The sequence below is a fragment of the Erpetoichthys calabaricus genome, chromosome 3, assembly GCF_900747795.2.
Source record: "Erpetoichthys calabaricus chromosome 3, fErpCal1.3, whole genome shotgun sequence".
In the NCBI taxonomy this organism is placed as follows: domain Eukaryota; kingdom Metazoa; phylum Chordata; class Cladistia; order Polypteriformes; family Polypteridae; genus Erpetoichthys; species Erpetoichthys calabaricus.
Window position 1 is genome coordinate 157,001,621 of NC_041396.2, and position 18,010 is coordinate 157,019,630.

Here is an 18,010-nt window from a genome sequence, read left to right on the forward strand (position 1 = left end):
CCTATTGAAGAAAATTGATGAACTTACCATCCATTACACTTGCCATATTTTTCAATTTTAGTTTTTGATTGTAAATGCTGCCATTTTTTGTGTTTTGTAGGTGATCACGGCTATTTCATTCTAGCAATAGTGTGGCATTGCTGCCATGTGAGTAGCACACACATTACATTGTCAGTCAGTCAGTCATTTTCCAGCCTGCTGTATCCTATCACAGGGTCACGTGGGTCTGCTGGAGCCAATCCCAGCCAACACAGGGCACAAGGCAGGAACAAATCCCGGGCAGGGAGCCAGCCCACTGCAGGATACACACACACACCAAGCACACACTAGGGACAATTTAGGATCGCCACCTAACCTGCATGTCTTTGGACTGTGGGAGGAAACCGGAGCATCCGGAGGAACCCACACAGACACTGGGAGAACATGCAAACTCCACGCAGGGAGGACCCGGAAAGCAAACCCAGGTCTCCTTACTGCGAGGCAGCAACACTGCCACTGCCCCACCACACTGCCCCACATTACATTGTGATGTCACTAAAGTTGTTGTCCCAGTTTGCAAATAATTAAAATAAACCTCATGACATAAAATCTTTTTCAAAAGACTTTATCATTACAACTTTCTTTTGACCTCAGTTTCCAATTAAGTTACTATGTATTCATTTTGAACTCTTGGGTTCAGATCCTTGGCTTATTTAAAGTCTTTGTTTTGACTTGTCTATGAATGCCATTTACCTGTCCTGCCACTCATTTGTTTTTTAAGGCAAAACACCTGCACATTCACACTGCTGTCTTGGCTTCACACTGCTCACTTAGGATCAGTGGCAACACCATCTTCACTCACTTTCTCCCACTCTATGATCTAAGCTGATGCAGAGCCATGTTCTTCCTGGAAGCCACATACTCAGCACAGTATTTAAGCAGAGGAACATGTCTTGTAAGTGCTTGATTATTTGTCACTCACTCACACACATACACCCACCCTCTACACAGTTCCTCAGGATGTTCCACCCCTTCTGTCAATGTCTCTTTGCCAGGTTTATATGGCTCCACTGGAATTTTAATGCCAAAAAATTCCGGTGGAATGGATGGATACTTTAAAGAAAAATATGAGAACTCCATTTAAAAAATCACAAAGCATCGCTCATTTATTTTCAGCAAAAGATTACATTTACACACATATATGATAAAATATCTATATATTGTATATGGTATACTTGGTATTTAGAGTGAAGCAAATATAGAGAAAAATAAAGGCTTGGGGTCCCAGATGGGATAATCCTCAGTTTGTGGAGTAGGTGTATGAACTCACTGCTGGTGATGCCTGTTTCACTCTGATCAGTAACACATAATAATAATAATAATAATAATAATAATAATAATAATAATAATAATAATAATAATAATAGGGTTTAGACCAGGAAATAGATCTAAAACTGTCCAAGGCAGAACAGTGAAGGTTATTTTTCTTATGTATTAGTTTAACTAATGTTGGTTTTTTAACTATCTGAAAAAGTGCCAGAATCCAGTGAATACTTAACTATCTTAAGTACAATGCCAGGTTCTTTTTCAAAGCCCTTAGGGTCTGGATCAAGAACACAGATGGGGGGTATTAACTAAGTAACTATTCTACAAGTCAAAGTAGGTTATGTTGAAGTTTAATAATGCACTGGTTAGACCTCACCAGGAGTACTGTGTGCAGTTTTGATCTCCAGTTAGGACATAACAGCGCTGGAAAATATCCAGAGAACAGTGACTAGGCTGATTCAAGGGCTACAGGGGATGAATTAAGAGGAAAGATTAAAAAAGCTTTGCCATTTCAATTTAAGCAAAATGAGACTAAGAGGAGAGATAACTGAAGTATTTAAAATTATGAAGGGAATTAGTACAGTGGATCGAGACTGCTGTTTTAAAATGAGTTCATAAATAACACGGGGACACAGAAACTTGCTAAGGGTATATTTGACACAAACATTGCAGCTTTTTGTTACACTGGGAACCACAAGCTCATTGAATATGCTAAGTAGTTTGGTAGACAGTAGGACTTTATCAACTTTTAAAGCTAGACTTGATCTTAATTTAGAAGAATTAAGTGGATAAGACTGGTGAGCTTAGTTGGGCTGAATGGCATGTTCTCATCTAGATTGTTCTAAATATTCTACATAGATCAGTTTGATTTTAATTGAATTCACCATGTTTCATAAACTGAGGTTCTGCTAGGTTTGTTCTTAAGGTCTGTGGCATATTACATTTTATATCATGTATTCTAGCTGATAAAATGCTAAAAATATGCTGCAAAAGCCTCACGTTTAGACAATAATGGGTTGAAGAAGTGGTAAAAACAATATTCTTGGATTTCCTTCAGTATTTTTAGTAATTTTAGTGAAGTAGGACTGTTTCTTAGTTCAGACTACTGTATTGTATTTGTGGCTTGGCCTTCATTATTTCACAATATTTACACACAGCCTCATGGCCTTCTCCAGGCTGCTTCAGTTTACCACGGCACTGGAGGTGATTCTTTACCAAGTCCTTCAGCAGCTACTATGTCGGCCTCCACCCTCACCGTTACAGTTGGGCAAATGTTTTTAATTTTTTCACTCTTAAATAATTTTTTCTGACGCTTTGGTATATTTGTATGGAGTTATTTAGTATCATAAAATTCAAATCTATAATTGATTTTGTCTGGAACCATGTTTGCTTTTATTTCCATTATGTTTTATAGTTTATTCCGTCACCATTTTTGTGGATACCAACAGTTTGTGGCTCAGTTATCACAACGTGATGGCAAGTTGCATCCCAGATGTTGTGTTGTGTGATGTCACCAATGCGACATATCATAAGTCGACACTTTGCTTTGTGCCATCCAAGATTGTGTGAAAACCTTTATAAGATATTTATGTGCTTTCTTCAAGTAGTATCCCTGGTTTTTGACTTCTTGCTAGAATCTTTACATCTTTGACTTTTCTCTTGGGTTTTGGTTCTCACCATACATATTTTGCCTTCCCAGTTTTGACTTACATTAATCTCCAAGCCCATCCGTTATTGCCCACATGCCTGCTATTATATAACTTCTTAACAGAACAAAATCTTGGACACCTGCTAAAATGAGTAAACTGAAGATGAAACAAGCCTTAAGGGGTGAGACAAAAATTCGGATGTGAGCGTCAGTAGGCTTTGCACCCTAGAAACCAAGTAACCTGAACTATTCTATAACATTTCAGTCATTATTTACCGCTCTGATGCTGATCTTTCTGATCATAAAATAGGTCATTACAATAGCAATTGATGAGAAGAATTCATAATTATTTGCAGAATTACGGTATTTGAGGGTTCCTCTAGAGTGTCTCTTTCTCTTGCATGATTTGGCTCAAAAACTAATCAGCACATCGTTATCTCATAACTGGCGTAAGTTTCATGTTTGGTATTTTTCTGTCCAGCCAATATAGCTCTAGACCATCCTCAAGAAACTGTGACACACAGACACACACCCATCATCGAGATATCAATGTATTCTGTATCAGGGGACACTAAAATGTTGAGATCCGTCAAAAACCAGAATTCAAAATTTTTGACAAATCTAAAGCTTTTGCTCCTCCCCCATAGATGATAGGTTATGGTGGTGGAGAGTGCAAAGCAAAAAAAATTTGGGTAGATAAATGAACATTTAGGGATGGCCTACATGCAGCTTAAGAAACACAACTGCCTAATTTTAACAGATTGTGACTGAACGTAAATGCATTTCCAAGCAAATGGGGGGCAAAGACAAATACAACAGCAACCCAATGCCTTGTATTGGATGAAAGTAGCATATGTTATAATCCTATTAGTCACAGTAAATTCTTCGTGCAGTGTGGTTGGTTTTGTTTTGATTTGCTTCTGTGTTTACATGAGAATTCGCACAAGCTAATAGATGACATATTCTTACTGTGAGAAAAGAACTATGCAACACAATGATTATTTCCAGATCCCTTTTGTTGTCACAAACATATTTTGGAAAAATGAAAGGCGTAGATCAATACTTGACAGCTGTAGACGTATTTGGTAAGTTTTTAAGATTTTCCTCTATGCCCTATACCCTCCATTATAAGTGCCAGAGTGGGCAAGATATTTTATGAAATTTATAGAAAGTGAGCTTAACTTTAGAATACAATTTCACATGGCGAATGCATATAGAGCATGTTTTTGAAGACATAACTTTGACTTGAAAAATACCCAACTTATTCTTTAAAAAGATCTGAAAAGGCCAGCTAATAAAATTCTTAAGTAACGCCTGCATTTTACTTTATAATTAAGTGTCACGTGGCAACAGTCAAAGAATGGACTACAGACAAAAGATCAGCAAACAGCTTCAGCTTTCAAGTTTACTTATGCCAACCATCATGTGAATAATTTGTGTTGTAAGAAAGAGGTGGGATTTAGTGCTGTCAGTCAAGTGTTGTCAGACCGATTGCGACAAGTGGAACCAACTAAAGTCTATAGTCAGCAATTTGATAGTTAGATTGAGGTGTCATTGAGGACACCTTACTTGTACCAACACAAACTGCCAAATAACATGTTGTAAGTTGCATTTTCAAGTACAATATAAATAATACAGTTCACTGTAGTCCAATTCAAAATACAGTGCCCTTGAGCTGCATCAGCCAGTCCACTTTAAATAAAGCAGTGCAACACATTCAGGGAAAAAGGTGTTTATTACCGACTCTTCTTAAAGTCTGTACTGATACTAATTCTGCTGTGCTGTTCATCATTTTTACGATCAGTTTACTTCAATATACATTTTGCTCACCGTTTTAGAGCCTGAAATAATGCCAAGGCATTAACAGGCTCTTCCCAGTGGCTCAGTCTACTATTTTACTCTGTTTCAATTACCTTGCATTTTAGCTGTGTTTCTGTGTGTTTTCTCCAGGTACTTTGGTTTTATTTCCAGATGTCAAAGAGGTATACTGTATGTTGCAATAATCAATTCCTAAACTGGCCCAGTGTAAGTTATTGTATGAGATGGTGTCCCATCTAGTGTTTGTTCCTGCTTTACTTGTGGCTCTGCTGAGATCATACATGGATCCCTGAACAGGACTGTTGGACCCAAACGTCTGGAGTGCAACATGACAATTAAAGAATGAAAGGATTAAAGAATGAGTCTCGAAAGTTGAAGGTAAGTTGGCAAGAACTAAGTGCTCTACTTTTGTATTCTTCTGTATTTAGACCTCATGATAATGTTTGACAATATTTTCTGGTTGGGTTAGGATATTAAATAGAGATAATGTTGATAGCTATAACATTATCATTTGTAGCTCTACAGAATCGGTCAGATAATTCCTCACTACCAGATGCACAGCCAGAAGTTTAAAGGAATGCTCCACCGAAAAATGGGCTTTTTATATATATATTACTTACCCCATGTACAGTAGTTTGTAGAAATAGCTAAGAAGAAATTTGAATTGCATGATTTCATGCCAGATGGAGATAACGAGGTTTCAGATAGAATAGGCATTTATGTTGACCATTGCTGTAAAAGAGCAAACATTAACAAAAATATCCATGAAAAAAATCCCACATCACTCATGTCACATAATTATTATATGAAGTCATCCAATCATATGCTCACAACTTTCCAAACACATACATTTTACTAAAATGATGTTAAATAATCTCAAATAAACTTTGGTAAAATGAGTTTGTGAAACAAAAAAGAAAAAGACATTCCAATGCAACCAAGTATTTGAATTGAAGACCCATCCTTTCATTCATTGGTCACAAGACCAGCACAGTAAGACCTTATTTATTGGCTGACATTGCGCTTCACACAATATCAGTAGTGCAAAGTTTATTGAGGGACTATCTAGTTTAAGATTAAAAGTTAAAGAATTATCCGGAAGAGCATATCCCTCATACTTCAACATGTCAGAGATTCTTCAACAAGCAGAAGTCAATTCACCCATGCAGTTTCAAAGATTGCCACTAAATCAGGGGTCGCAAACTCCTGTCCTAGAGCACTTATCTAGCTGCAGGTTCTCAGTCTAACCCTTTTCTTAATTAATGACAAATTTCTGCTGCTAATTAACTTCTTTTTCCATCAGTTTTAATGGACTTGTTTATTTAGATTCAATCCTCTAAATTGCTTCATTATTCTCTTAAATGGCACCAAAACAGAAATGAGATGAGAAGTGAGCCAACAGATGACCAGCTACAGACGTGGAAAAATTTGTTGGTACACCTCCACGAAAAAAGAAGAATTTACAATTGTTTCTGAAATAACTTCAAACTAAGTAATTGGCAACCATTATTGTTTATTTCATATTTGACAAAAATAATTGTTTGCTTTAGAGATTTGATTCAACAGGATATTTGAAACAATAAATGAATATGGAATGGGCAAAAAAATGGGACCCTTAACCTAATATTTTGTTGTGCTACGTTTAGAGGCAATCATTGCAAACAAGCGATTCTTATAGCCCTCAATGAGATTTTTGCACCTGCCAACAGGAAGTTTGGCCCACTCTTCCTGAGAAAACTACTTTAACTGTGTCAAGTTTGAAGGGTGCCTTCTCCAAACTGCATGTTTCAGTTCTTTCTATAGATGTTTGATAGGATTCAAACCAGGGCTCACAGAAGGCCACTTCAGAATAGGCCAAAGTTTTGTTTGTAGCCAGTCTTGAGTGCTTTTAGCTGTGTGTTTGGGGTCATTATCCTGTTGGAGGATCCATGACCTGTGACTGAGACAGAGCTATCTGACACTGAGCAGTATGTTTTCGCTCCAGAACATCTTGATAGTCTTGAGATATCATTGCTCCTTGCACAGACTCAAGGCACTTCATGCCAGACACAGCAAAGCAGGCCCAAAATATAACCGAGCCTCCTCCATATTTCACAGTAGGTATAATGTTCTTTTCTTTGAAAGCTTCAATTTTTCATCTGTGGACATAGAGCTGATGTGACTTGCCAAAAAGCTGTAGTTTTGTCTCATCTTCCCAAAAGAAGCATTGTGGTTTTCCAAAATGCATTTTAGCTAATTCCATTGTGGCTTTTTTTAAGTTTTTCTTTCCTCCTGGGTCTTTTTACATTGAGCCCACTGTCATTCAAAAAGCAAAGAATGGAGTGATCAGACACTGATAGTCTGTGACCTTGGAGTTCAGTTTGCATGTCCTTGGAAGTTGTCTTTGGCTGTTTCTCTACCATTCTCACTATCCTACTTCCCAATCTGAGGTTGATTTTCCTCTTCCATCCATGTGCAGGGAGGGTAACTATTCTCGCATGGATCTTAAAAATCTTAATAATATCAGCAACTGGTGTCACAGGAACACCATACTGCTTGGAGATGGTCTTATTGCCTTTGCCTTTAACATGTTTATCTATAACTTTCTTTCTGATCTCCAGAGAAAACTCTATCCTTTACTTTCTCTTGTCCATGATCAATTTGGGACACTTGATGATACCAAACATCTTAGTGACTACTTTTCTCCATTTAAATGTTCTGATTTGCTGATTGCATGATCAGAGACGTGTATGATGCTAATTAAAGAAAACAGATTGAAAAACCACTCTAATAATATTATTTATGATATTTTCTAATATGTTATGTCCAATTTAGAATATTTTTATAGAATAAGCAATACTTGTCTTTTCATACACTCTTTGCTTTACTCAATGAAGTATCTGTAGTACTAGGGTGTTGTACCGTGTTAGCCATTATGAATGTAGAGAAAATCCAAGCAAAATGACACCTTTTATTGTCTAACTAAAAAGATTACAATATGCAAGCTTTCGAGGCAACCCAGGCCCCTTCCTCAGGCAAGAAGGGGCCTGGGTTGCCTCGAAAGCTTGCATATTGTAATCTTTTTAGTTAGACAATAAAAGGTGTCATTTTGCTTGGATTTTCTCTACACTCAATGAAGTATCAAAGGCATGCAGGTATATATAGAACAACAGCTTTTCATTTAATCCCATTTCAGGAGGCATACAGCACTTTTTCAATGAACTGTAGGGATATTAACAAATTTGTCCATGTCTATAAGCCGGGGCCACAAACTACAACCACTTTCTTAATCAAAGGACGATTGTTGTTGTTAATTAAACCCATTATTTAATTCCATGGCTGGTAGGTTCTTTTATTTTGCCATAGCAGCCATGTGCAAAGCTGTTTTTTCTAAGAACACTGTCAAAATATTTTGTGAACCAGAGCTGATCAGCATTACTAAGAACTTCACCTTTCTTTATTTTTGAATATTTTGTGATGGACACAGGTTATCGGTCATGTATTTGTTCATTTTGGATATCAGTACTGTTAGGCTGCTAATTAAGGAAAAAATAAGTAATTAAAGGATGTGTCTTAAATACCAATTCCAATTAAAATGAAAGTGAAAGAGTTAATTATTAGCAAAAATTGGTCACTAATTAAGAAAAAGGTTAGAATGAAAACTTGCAGCCTCCGCAGGGCCAGCATTGGAAGTTCCTGCATTGAATAATCCAGTTGTGGCTCACCACGATGAATATACAGTGCATCCGGAAAGTATTCACAGCGCATCACTTTTTCCACATTTTGTTATGTTACAGCCTTATTCCAAAATGGATTAAATTCATTTTTTTTCTCAGAATTCTACACACAACACCCCATAATAACAACGTGAAAAAAGTTTACTTGAGATTTTTGCAAATTTATTAAAAATAAAAAAACTGAGAAATCACATGTACATAAGTTTTCACAGCCTTTGCTCAATACTTTGTTGAAGCACTTTTGGCAGCAATTACAGCCTCAAGTCTTTTTGAATATGATGCCACAAGCTTGGCACACCTATCCTTGGCCAGTTTCGCCCATTCCTCTTTGCAGCACCTCTCAAGCTCCATCAGGTTGGATGGGAAGCGTCGGTGCACAGCCATTTTAAGATCTCTCCAGAGATGTTCAATCGGATTCAAGTCTGGGCTCTGGCTGGGCCACTCAAGGACATTCACAGAGTTGTCCTGAAGCCACTCCTTTGATATCTTGGCTGTGTGCTTAGGGTCGTTGTCCTGCTGAAAGATGAACCGTCGCCCCAGTCTGAGGTCAAGAGCGCTCTGGAGCAGGTTTTCATCCAGGATGTCTCTGTACTTTGCTGCAGTCATCTTTCCCTTTATCCTGACTAGTCTCCTAGTTCCTGCCGCTGAAAAACATCCCCACAGCATGATGCTGCCACCACCATGCTTCACTGTAGGGATGGTATTGGCCTGGTGATGAGCGGTGCCTGGTTTCCTCCAAACGTGACGCCTGGTATTCACACCAAAGAGTTCAATCTTTGTCTCATCAGACCAGAGAATTTTCTTTCTCATGGTCTGAGAGTCCTTCAGGTGCCTTTTGGCAAACTCCAGTCGGGCTGCCATGTGCCTTTTACTAAGGAGTGGCTTCCGTCTGGCCACTCTACCATACAGGCCCTTCTCCCCCGATCGCTCACTTTAGATGGCTGGCCAGCTCTAGGAAGAGTCCTGGTGGTTTCGAACTTCTTCCACTTACGGATGGTGGAGGCCACTGTGCTCATTGGGACCTTCAAAGCAGCAGAAATTTTTCTGTAACCTTCCCCAGATTTGTGCCTCGAGACAATCCTGTCACGGAGGTCTACAGACAATTCCTTTGACTTCATGCTTGGTTTGTGCTCTGACATGAACTGTCAACTGTGGGACCTTATATAGACAGGTGTGTGCCTTTCCAAATCATGTCCAGTCAACTGAATTTACCACAGGTGGACTACAATTAAGCTGCAGAAACATCTCAAGGATGATCAGGGGAAACAGGATACACCTGAGCTCAATTTTGAGCTTCATGGCAAAAGCTGTGAATACTTATGTACATGTGCTTTCTCAATTTTTTTATTTTTAATAAATTTGAAAAAATCTCAAGTAAACTTTTTTCATGTTGTCATTATGGGGTGTTGTGTGTAGAATTCTGAGAACAAAAATGAATTTAATCCATTTTGGAATAAGGCTGTAACATAACAAAATGTGGAAAAAGTGATGCGCTGTGAATACTTTCTGGATGCACTGCAAATATAACAACAGGAAGGCGGGGTTACAATTCAAATACTCGTTTGCCTTTAAATGCGTTCAATTTTCGTTTCTGAGAGCATTGTCTGGAAGTGCTTTATTTGACAGTATTTTAATAAAAATGCATGTGTTTGGAATGTTGTGAGCATACAACTGGATGACTTGATATGTGGATTATGAGACTGGAGTAATGTGAAATTTTTTTCTTGGGCAGTTTTGATTTTTTTTTATGTTGTCCAGTATTGGTAACCATAGTATTCTATCAGAAACATTTTTTCTCTGTTCTACATGAAAACATGACATTATTTTTTTTTTCTACCACCACTAAAAAACCACAGAGTAACATATTAAAAATATATATAAATAAATAAAAATGATACTTTTATTTAAAAATATATTAAAAATATCCCTTTTGGGTGAGATCTTATGTACAACTTGTATGCATCAACAAAACCAGTGCTGCACCATTCGTTCGTCTTTAGCAAGGGCAGTCTCCTGTTTCATAAAACTTGTTTATGGAGAGCTAAAGCAGCCAACGATGATTGTGTTAATTCTCAGTCTGTGTTATTGTAGAGTTTGCTTGTATTTGTACTTTATTTTTTAATGCAATCATGTATAGGCTATTGTGTTTTCCCCAGTTGCCAGCTCTTCATATAAAGCACACTAATTGCAAAGCAAATTATTGTTGTTCAAATTTTATAGTATGTGCTATCAACCCAACCCATATAATGAAGTTATTAGATTGTGTTTGATGTCCTTTAAATATAAATCAACACCGGCATTTGGTTGAATAACACACTTTTATTCTATGTGTCTGTAGGATGGGTCTAGCTGGTTAGCAGGGGGTGGAGGAGAGAGATCTGAAGTCTTCTCAGGCCCATGAACTTAAGTTTTGTCCTTGGCTGGGATACGTTCCGACTCCCAACAACCCTGTAATGGAAAGCACACATTTTGGATTGAATGGATGAATTCTGTAGCAGCTTGCTTTGTTTTACCACTTTCTATTGTAATACTGTGTCCTTTGTAAATTTCCTTGTGACTGTACTCTTTATAAAAGGCACTTCATTATGTACTAACAGGGGTACATGTTTTTCCCATAGGTTACAGTCTTCTGTAAACAAAAATTACAACTAAATTACAAAATATTTGAGAGGGAAATATTACAGTGTCAGCCTTTTTTGTCTTTTTGGTGTGGCAGCCAAACATAACCCATGGAAATGTGATGTGTACAAAGGTCAGCATCTTACCAATGCCCTTTTGAAAGTGAAGAAGGGCCGAATCATGCCCAGTTGTGGCAACTGATTGGTTCTCTCACCCCTCAATTCAACTTACTACTAATACTGGTATTTTCCAGTACTAAAAAACAAGACCCTCTAATAAATCACTCGCTACATTGTTTTCTGAGTTTGGCATAACTTTACATTCATGACCAATATTTTGCTTCAGTTTGGTGATAAAAAAATATTGTAGTAGCTTAAGTTAGGTTATGCTACAAATTATTACATATTACTTGAAGAAGAACAATCTTCTGGCACAACAAAGAAAAACTGCTAACAGAAGCAATATAACTTAAAGCACCACTCCACTCAAAAACAATAGCTTTTTTATACATTACTTACTGTAGTTTGTAGTAGTGGCTGAGAAATTTTTTTCATTTCATATCTCCATGGAGAAACATAAAGTTTCTAATAGAATGGACCCCAATAGTGACCAACGCTGAACGACAGCAAATGATTTCAAAATAATCCATGAACAAAGTCTTCTGTTATATTAAGTCATCCAGTTGTATGTTCAAATTTTGCACAACACGTGTTTTTTGCTAACCTATTGTTGCATAAATATATCGTAAAAATGAATGCAGTGCACAAACAGGAACCCCCTTCACATGGTGTTACATTTTTGAATTCAAGACCTACTTCTCCCCATCATTAATTGGTCCAGTTTTCATTCAAATGTGCAACCCTGAGTGAAGGGGCTTCCTGTTTGTGCACTACTTTAATTTTTCACAGGTATTTATGTAACAACTAGCTATGTTATCTGTCGAAAACAAATAGAACAAATGTAAAAATATTTGATATCTCTCCCCTTAATGTGTACCCTCAGTATCTTCATGTGCCTCAACCTGTCTTGGCCAGCGCTTCCTGTTTTCTCAGTATGCCTGATGCACTATCAGCACATGCTCCCCAACCTGCATCTCAGACCAGTGGCGTAGGGATGGGGAGGTCTGGCAATGGGCCCAGGCCTACCCTGATTGGCCATAGGCCCAGCCAATCAATTCATGGTATATGAAATTTTCCTTTAAATTTTGTGATTGATTGGGTATTTGTTATTTTATCTTTCCTTCGGTTTCGAAGTGGTATGTCAAATCCCGATGGTTTACCGAATTTTCAATAATTAAATAAATGGGGCAATGTTACGGTGTATGTGTAACCTGATTGGTAGTAGTCATTAGATAGTTAACAGAACCTTAAGTTGCATAATTGAGTATTTTTGATGCAGAGATAGTTCTTATTTTGAGGGATTATTTCTGACATGGCAAAACAAACAGAAATATCAAGGTTTTTCAAAAATCCTTGTTTTGGTGAAGAGGAACACCCAGGCACAAATGAGACACACAATATGTAACTGTGTGGGGCTGAGAAAATGCCTGGAGCAAACATTTCAATAGTGTCTCCATCTGATGAGACTCTAGCTTTATCGGCCCCAAAAGACACGTGTGCCATGACAGAACAACCAAAAGATCTGTCAGCCATTGATGAACCAGCAACTCAACCTAATTTGCAGTCATTTCCAACAACTATGATAATGGGAAAGGCTTGATGTTTCTCTGCAAAATGGTATGAACCATTCAAATGGATTGAATACAGGACAGGTAGGGACTGATTTTGTGTGTGTGTCCACTATGGCACAAGTGTTTGATTCTCTTGATAATTTTTGTTCAACTTTTGCATGGTCCTAATAATTCAGTTATGTGAATTTACCACAGTATGAATAGATGAATTTTTTGAAGAAGTGCCCTTGATATATCCTACTAAAAACTAGTACACTCATTTTTATATAGGCCCACCCTAAAATCTTTTCCTGGCTAAGCCCCTGTCTCAGACTTTGTCATTTTCAAGTGCATTGCTCAGATCTTGTCTGGTTTTTGACTACCAGCAACCATTACCCAGTGTGAAACATCATTTTCTATTCTTATGAATACTCCCCGTGTTTGAAGGCAACTCTCAGAATTCCTCCTAGGCCTGTCCTCTGTATTTTTGTGTGTTAACCTGCCTTGCCTGACACTTGCTGTCCAACTACAGCTTAACCTACCAATTAGGTCAAAACTAAACTGACCAATCAGATTACTTGGGGGGACTGATATTTTAGCAAAAATACACATATTTTGCACATTGTATGAATGGATGACTTGACATAAGACTTATTAGACTAGAGAAACGAGAGATTTTTTTTGTAATTAATATTGTTTGCTATTGTCCGACATTGCTCGCCATTGACTAACATTCAATCAGAAATGTTGTTATATCCGCACTTCGTGAAAACATGAAATTAATTTTTGTTTCATCAGCTACCTCTACAAACTACATGGAATGAGTAATATAGAAAAAAATCTGTCTTTGAAGGAGTATCCCAGTAATTCATGGTCACTTGAACCTCCACAAACACAAATAGCATCTTCTCAACTGTTTCTGGTGAATGTTATACACCGTCCTCCATAAAATGTCAATTTGATAACCGGTGATTAACAATATCTATTTTCTTATGAACAGAACCAGACAGACTGAATGATTTTTGATCCTTATCAAATAAAATAAAGTTATTTATTTTTATTCCCCATGAACTTGTTGTTTTGAACTCCGGCTTGTACACACATTTAACTCTAAGCCCGTTCCGTACATCAAGCTGCACACAATATCGATACATCTGAGTCGCTCGAATACATGCTGGGAATAAATGCTTTAAAATCTAAGATCAAAAGCTTTATTTTTTCTTTTTCCGTGAAGCAAGCAGGCTAATGCGCAAGTAATTAATGTCTTTAGGGGAGAAAAAAGCCAGTCGATTGTTTTAAGGCTTTTTATAAACCAGCCGGCAGACCGAGCGTCGCCTACAGCAGACAGTCGCAGCAAACTTCGCTTCTCTCGGCATGATTTTCCACAATAAAGCGCAGGATGTACTCTCCCGGTTTATACAGAAGGAATTCTCGTGTCATTCACCGTTTGCTGTCTTACTGAAGAAGCCGCACTTGCTACGAAGAATGAGAAGTACAAGGTGCCTGCAGATTAACTAGCGGTTCACGCATGCTTCATTCTGGGAACTGCAGCTAGGCAGGCAGGCAGGCAGGGCTTGAGGAAGCCTTAGCACGCTGCCGTTGAAGGTGGTGCTCTTGTGAATTCATTGAGTATTGCCTAAGAGGCGGGTCTGCACGAATCCCATGGGAAAAATCTCTCTCTCTCTCTCTCTCTCTCTCTCTCTCTCTCTTTCACCCAAAAATCCCATTCACTCTGCTCAACATGGCGATGCCAGGAGGAATTACGCAAAAGCGACACGGAGCGGCTCCGTTGATGTCTCCGACTTGGTGTGAATTTGTAAACTCTCGGACCTCCTGCTGGTTATGATGTTGGAACGATGGATAAGTTTTCGGGTAACCTTTCCGAGATCAAATGGAGCTCGGTGTCCTTGCCTTTGGATTTAATAATTAGCAAATTCCGACTGCCAACCCTGGTGCGTCTCAGCCAAGGTAAGTAAAAGCGGCCGGGCAAAGTTTACTGGACTTGCTGGGGGGCGCATCTTTAAATCCACTTAGCCACCCCCTGCGCGTTCGTTTTCAGCTTCTATCACAGCATCTTGAATTAGACCGAATAACAGTAAATCACAAAAAAAACAGAGTAAGGGAAGCTTATTGTTTTATTTATTGGGGTCTCAAGTTAGAAATAAATCATAGAGTTTCACTCGTGTACTCCTTCAAAAATGTTTGCGCTCCTGCAAGTTTTGTGCAAACTAAACCCAGGATGTCCCACTTTTTTCTGAGCATCTGCTACCCCTTTCAGTTTTGGCCAGAACAGATTTTGCAAACAGATTATTTTACATTTGGCAGCTGGATGTGACGGGGAGCCCGTGTTTGTATTCAGTAAATGATCCGCAACTATTCATATGGAGATTTTGTAATCAGCCACCGAGTGTCCTGCATACTAATCAGGACCTTCCAGTTGCATTTTTTTGGTCTTTTTCGAACTATTATTTTTTTTTAAGAAGAACAGAAGGATGTAAACTCCGCTGAAATTATTGGTTAAAGCGCAGCAAGCAGTGCGCGGTCCTGTAAACACCTCAAAGAAACGGGCAGCTTTAACATCAGTACGCGACCCCCTCCAATCCTCCACTTAGTTGCGGGTTCCTTTGTGATTGCGCACCGAGAGGAAAGACCCCCATTGCTCATAAGAAAGAAGCCACCCCAATAAGGGCCGGGTAATTGTGTGGATTTCTTTTCCGTGCTTTCTTTCGGGTGAAGGCGATAATGCTGGACTGAGCTTGAGACCCTCGCGGCTGAGGGATGCTCCACTGCGGAGAGCTGGGAGGCAGGAGCGGCGCTCAGTGACAAGTGCGTGTGAGCCGGGGAGCCTTACTAGAAAAACACGATCGTACTTTTTTTTTAACTTCTTGAGAAAATGTCCAGTGTCAAGGATTTATTAGCTTATCAGACTCTACTGAAGTATCTCGGAGCATTTGCATCATAACATATGCTTTATTATACGATTAACTGAATATAAAGTTACCACCTGACGCTTCGTGCGGTGGGCCCCTCATACACATCAGGTTACACATTTTTGTTAAATTTCTAAACTCATCTTTTTTAAACAAATAAATAAACAGCAGAATTCTCAAATCTTTGGCAGTCATGTGGCCTTGTGGACTTACAACCCTCCCAAAGTGGTCACTCTGACACCCCCGATTGATTAAAGGTGTTTAAATCTGTGTGGCAAGACCGGATGGTGGTGACCGTGAGAGTGTCATTTTAATCAATCAGTAATGACAGATAGGCAAACGAATCAGTGAGTCATTCACTAAACCAAAGAATTTATACATTTAGAGCAAACGCGTTACAAAAGCATGCTGCAGTAACAATCAAAAGCTTATTTATACACATTCATAGGTGTAGATCACATAATATTCTCAAACCTGCATAGTCTCATTCAGGATCAAAGCATTGGGCATAAGGCAAGAAACCGACCTGATCGGGGTGCCAGTCCATCACAGGGCACACTAATGCGCACACAAAGAAGCCAGTCTGAAATCCACCAAACCTGCATGTCTTTTGGGGCTCAAAAGAAAAAAAAAAAGCAGTACTTGGAGGAAACCCACACAGACACAGGACGAACATGCCAGATCCACATAGACAATGACTGGGTGCCCAGATTGCAGGATTCATGAGGCAGTAGTGCGATCCACATATCTATATGGAGAGATCTGCAAAATAAAAGAAAACTCAAGTTGCTTAAAGATAACTGAGATTACATTTTTTTCATTTTTGCTGGAGAACAACTTGGTTCATCCAAAAACAAAGTGATTGCTGTGCTCACTTGTATGATGTGTTACCAATGGAGTTTTGTACTTTGTAATTTTAAGCACTAAGGCACCAGTAGTAGGGAGTGTTTAGAATCACTGACTTACAGATCCCGCGTCTTTGAACGCTGTACTCCTCAAGTCATGGGGTATGTCAGATTTGATGACTGATGTTGCTGATCTTCTTGCTGGACCAGGTCATTTTAAATGACTGAAAATGCAACTGTCAGCACAGTCATGTTCACCCGTTTACGTGAGTCAGATGGAGCTGGTGTTGTATGAAGTGTTAACATCTATAGTGAGTTCAGCCAAAATCTCAGCCCTTTTTTTTCTTTTTTCCATTCACGAGACATCATTCAGATGATCTTCTCTCTTTTTTTGAGGTCCAAAATCCATTTTCCTTATTCTTATTTGCTGCATTATATTCATTCATTTTGGTTGATCATTTATTGGTCATCAGTTTAGTCATGGGGAATGTCACATTACATGACTCTGTTTCACAGGGGTGCTCTGCCGATTCGCTAAGATTAGGTAAATTAAGGCTACAGATGAAAAGCTCTACATCGAATGTATGTTGCCAACCTTTGCTCACATTTTATTTTGTGTTTTTCCTTCCACTTCACAAAGACGTGTTAGTTGTCAATTCTGAATTATGAGCATGAAAAGGGTCTGTGATGGGCGGGTGGTGTATCCAGGGTCTGGTCCCATCTTTGCACCTGATGATCGCAGAATAGGATAAAGCAAGTCTGAGAATCTCATGTCAGTGGTACTTCTTATTATTATCTAAAAGCTATTGTTGTTGGCAGGGTTAAATGAAGGCAAAACAAATAAATAGATAAACAGGTAATATATTTTAAGTAGCACAGTGAATAATTTATTAGGCTAGCTTTTAACATATATTATATCCTCTTTTATTTGTTTTATTTTCTGCATTACTGACTAACAGTCTCAGCTAACATTTCCCTTTGGGCTGTTAAATCTATCTGTTGGTCTTGATGCTGATAAATTTTTGGTAAACACGTTGGAGGTCAGACATTTAAAACATCGCATAAGAAGACCCTGCAAATAATTCTTTTTTTTTTTTCAAATACATTATATAACACATAAGTTTTTATTTCTATAACAGCTTTTATAGTGAGAGCCATCACAACACACTTTACATAGCCACTAACAACTGAAATGATTGAAGTGGTAATCTTTGTGTTGCTTTGTGGGAGGTGGTATGAACTTCTGGAAGGCTTGTTATTTTTTATAAATCTATGGATAAGGATGCTTTGGCCGCAGATATTTCATGTAATCCAGTCAAACCAGTTTGTGAATCAGTACTTTTGATGTTATGGCTAAAATTCTTCTTGAAGTTTTGTACTGCAAAAGAATGAAATGAAAAGGAAGGTGGTGCTTGCTGGGATAGGCTCCAACTTTCCCGTGACCCTGTTTGGATAAGTGG

At 38.4% G+C, this 18,010-nt stretch overlaps 1 protein-coding gene across 1 annotated transcript in view; it reads left to right on the forward strand.

Moving 5' to 3' along the window:
• Positions 1-14,112: 14,112 nt before the first annotated feature.
• The window catches only part of gareml (GRB2 associated, regulator of MAPK1-like), a 238,860-nt gene continuing 234,962 nt past the window's right edge, over positions 14,113-18,010 (forward strand). Inside the window, exon 1 of the mRNA XM_028799163.2 lies at positions 14,113-14,743. Within this exon, the coding sequence (XP_028654996.1) occupies positions 14,632-14,743 (112 nt within the window). The 5' untranslated portion in view covers positions 14,113-14,631. The remainder of the gene's footprint in view (positions 14,744-18,010) is intronic.